The 4,238-nt window shown below is 39.1% G+C and overlaps 1 protein-coding gene across 2 annotated transcripts in view; it reads left to right on the forward strand.

Moving 5' to 3' along the window:
- Positions 1-3,859, forward strand: part of LRRC4C (leucine rich repeat containing 4C) — a 182,212-nt gene extending 178,353 nt beyond the window's left edge. For both annotated transcript variants that reach the window (XM_017868817.1, XM_017868813.1), the window contains one exon: positions 1,776-3,859. In XM_017868817.1, coding sequence (XP_017724306.1) covers positions 1,818-3,740 — 1,923 coding nt within the window. In that variant the 5' untranslated portion in view covers positions 1,776-1,817 and the 3' untranslated portion in view covers positions 3,741-3,859. The remainder of the gene's footprint in view (positions 1-1,775) is intronic.
- Positions 3,860-4,238: the final 379 nt, after the last annotated feature.

Below are 4,238 nucleotides of genomic sequence, written 5' to 3' on the forward strand. Positions count from 1 at the left end.
AAATTAAAAATAGTTATAATGAAATTAATATTTCATTATAAATCTAAATCTATAATTATTACCATAATGACTATTATTTATGAATTAATATTTATAATGAAATTAATATTTCATATTAAAATATTATTTTGTATAATCTGTCATGATATGATAATCATATCTAACATTTATTGAGTTCTGACCATGTGGGAGGCATTGTTCTAAGTCCTTTTCCTGTATTAACTCATTTTATCCTCACAACAACCCTATGTGGTGTGTAATATTAATATCTTCATTCCCATTTTGAAGTGGGACAGAAATTAAGCTGCAGAAAGGATAAGTAACTTGCTCAAGGTGACACATAATGGGTCCTACATTAGTACCTTTTTGAATTGAAATGTGGTGACCCCTCTCACTGCCCTCCCTTTTTTTTCTTTCCAAGAGATTCACAGAAGACACACTGTTTATTGAGTTGAGAGACTTGGGAGAAGTTATTACACAGGTGCCCAGTCCACAATAAGCCAGCTGAGTGGGGCGTATACTTGGTAACAACATAAGCTCCTTCAGAAGACTTCCTGTGGCCACAAGAAATGCAGGAGATGAGTTATTTTCCTTCCCAAAAATCTACTCAAAACCAGCAAGAGTAGGGACACAAGACATAATAGTCCTGTTATACTATTTTTTTCTGTAAATAAAAATTATGTTTCATGGGAAAATAGTTAATATGTGGTATGTCTGCTTATAGGCTGCAGTCAGCTATGTTATAATGAGTTGGTATATGAGAATCTCTAGAAGTTTATATATACATGTGCATGTCACTATTTCAGTGCATCTTCACAGGTACCATAAATTAAGTTGCCAGTGCTTATAGCTGAGGTCACCCACAAAGGAAAGGTATTTTAAAGAAATTAGTGAAAAATATTTTGCGTTTACCTTTATTCTCATAGCAACATTTTTATGGAACATCTGAGATCATATTCCCTGGGACCAGTCTAATGAGCATCTGAGCCCTGATTTATACTTACTAAACATGTGACTTCTTGAATGTCACTTCTATGATGATATTTCTTCATTTTGAAAATGAAAAGGATGACAATTCCTACTTCAGAGAAGTGTTGTAAGGATTACGAAGGATCACAACCAGCTTCATGGGCCTACAACCTGTGCAGTTGCAAAGAAACTCACGTTGAGATGGACCCACACTTGGTTTAGTGGTCTTTTGTTACTGATTTGATATTATTAATAATTTTATAAGGCTTCCTACATTTTACTTTGCACTGGGAACCACAAATTATGTAATCACTTCTAGACAGGTTTTTTTATGAAGTATATAGCCCATGGTGCTTGGCACATAAAATAACCTTCAATATAATATGTCAGCTATTACTACTTTTGCAAAGGAGCTTTTAGTTTGTTTGATATAGCCCCAAAGTCCTATTTTCTAAACTTTTTCAATCTGCTGTAGGCATTGAAGGTAATGGTGGGGTATATATGTCCTCATGCATTTGGGCCACATTTGATTGGTAAACAACATATTAGTGTCCTCTACCTCATTGATTCCTTACTCTGTGGTTATACAACTCATGGAATGTGGGCTTTGGATGGCTCCTAATTTGGATTAAAGGTACATTTTCCTCTAAATATGAACCACACAGCTTAATAAAGGATATTAGGTTTGTTTTTAATTTGTCTGACAAATAATGGCTTTAGCTGATACACTATATCACTGACATTACTCCAGAAAGACACTTAGAGAAAATCTAATCTAATAATTGTTTTTTGCTTTTATTTTGCAGACTGTTTGAATTCTAGAAGGACCAACACCAGATAAATTATGAATGTTGAACAAGATGACCTTACATCCACAGCAGATAATGATAGGTCCTAGGTTTAACAGGGCCCTATTTGACCCCCTGCTTGTGGTGCTGCTGGCTCTTCAACTTCTTGTGGTGGCTGGTCTGGTGCGGGCTCAGACCTGCCCTTCTGTGTGCTCCTGCAGCAACCAGTTCAGCAAGGTGATTTGTGTTCGGAAAAACCTGCGTGAGGTTCCGGATGGCATCTCCACCAACACACGGCTGCTGAACCTCCATGAGAACCAAATCCAGATCATCAAAGTGAACAGTTTCAAGCACTTGAGGCACTTGGAAATCCTACAGTTGAGTAGGAACCATATCAGAACCATTGAAATTGGGGCTTTCAATGGTCTGGCAAACCTCAACACTCTGGAACTCTTTGACAATCGTCTTACTACCATCCCGAATGGAGCTTTTGTATACTTGTCTAAACTGAAGGAGCTCTGGTTGCGAAATAACCCCATTGAAAGCATCCCTTCTTATGCTTTTAACAGAATTCCTTCTTTACGCCGACTAGACTTAGGGGAATTGAAAAGACTTTCATATATCTCAGAAGGTGCCTTTGAAGGTCTGTCCAACTTGAGGTATTTGAACCTTGCCATGTGCAACCTTCGGGAAATCCCTAACCTCACGCCGCTCATAAAACTAGATGAGCTGGATCTTTCTGGGAATCATTTATCTGCCATCAGGCCTGGCTCTTTCCAGGGTTTGATGCACCTTCAAAAACTGTGGATGATACAGTCCCAGATTCAAGTGATTGAACGGAATGCCTTTGACAACCTTCAGTCACTAGTGGAGATCAACCTGGCACACAATAATCTAACATTACTGCCTCATGACCTCTTCACTCCCTTGCATCATCTAGAGCGGATACATTTACATCACAACCCTTGGAACTGTAACTGTGACATACTGTGGCTCAGTTGGTGGATAAAAGACATGGCCCCCTCCAACACAGCTTGTTGTGCCCGGTGTAACACTCCTCCCAATCTAAAGGGGAGGTACATTGGAGAGCTTGACCAGAATTACTTCACATGCTATGCTCCGGTGATTGTGGAGCCCCCTGCAGACCTCAATGTCACTGAAGGCATGGCAGCTGAGCTGAAATGTCGGGCTTCCACATCCCTGACATCTGTATCTTGGATTACTCCAAATGGAACAGTCATGACACATGGGGCGTACAAAGTGCGGATAGCTGTGCTCAGTGATGGTACGTTAAATTTCACAAATGTAACTGTGCAAGATACAGGCATGTACACATGTATGGTGAGTAATTCCGTTGGGAATACTACTGCTTCAGCCACCCTGAATGTTACTGCAGCAACCACTACTCCTTTCTCCTACTTTTCAACCGTCACAGTAGAGACTATGGAACCGTCTCAGGATGAGGCACGGACCACAGATAACAATGTGGGTCCCACTCCAGTGGTCGACTGGGAGACCACCAATGTGACCACCTCTCTCACGCCACAGAGCACAAGATCGACAGAGAAAACCTTCACCATCCCAGTGACTGATATAAACAGTGGGATCCCAGGAATTGATGAGGTCATGAAGACTACCAAAATCATCATTGGGTGTTTTGTAGCCATCACACTCATGGCTGCAGTGATGCTGGTCATTTTCTACAAGATGAGGAAGCAGCACCATCGGCAAAACCATCACGCCCCAACAAGGACTGTTGAAATCATTAATGTGGATGATGAGATTACGGGAGACACACCCATGGAAAGCCACCTGCCCATGCCTGCTATCGAGCATGAGCACCTAAATCACTATAACTCATACAAATCTCCCTTCAACCACACAACAACAGTTAACACAATAAATTCAATACACAGTTCAGTGCATGAACCGTTATTGATCCGAATGAACTCTAAAGACAATGTACAAGAGACTCAAATCTAAAACATTTACAGAGTTACAAAAAACAAACAATCAAAAAAAAGACAGTTTATTAAAAATGACACAAATGACTGGGCTAAATCTACTGTTTCAAAAAAGTGTCTTTACAAAAAAACAAAAAAGAAAAGAAATTTATTTATTAAAAATTCTATTGTGATCTAAAGCAGACAAAATTATGTGTATTCCTCAGAACCTGTTTTTGCTGCACTTATTCACTATTTTCCCACATCTCGTTCCTCCCTTCCCTGATTGCCATATTTTCATAGCAGATCTCAATTCCTTAAAGAACTGGTCTAGGAAATTTTGTAAGAATTCTGTTACACTTTGAGATTTTTATGGTGAATTCTAGTGGTGAGATCCAGTCTATTTTGTCTCTCTCTCTTTTTTTAATTTTTTTCTTTTCCCTCATACCCATATGAAGTAATCCAATGGGGAATGCAATATTAGAAATAGATTTTAAGAGAGAACAAGGAAAAATGCAAGATCTTATATTTTTCATGT

The sequence above is a fragment of the Rhinopithecus bieti genome, unplaced genomic scaffold (genome assembly GCF_001698545.2).
Source record: "Rhinopithecus bieti isolate Rb0 unplaced genomic scaffold, ASM169854v2 scaffold_388, whole genome shotgun sequence".
Lineage (NCBI taxonomy): Eukaryota > Metazoa > Chordata > Mammalia > Primates > Cercopithecidae > Rhinopithecus > Rhinopithecus bieti.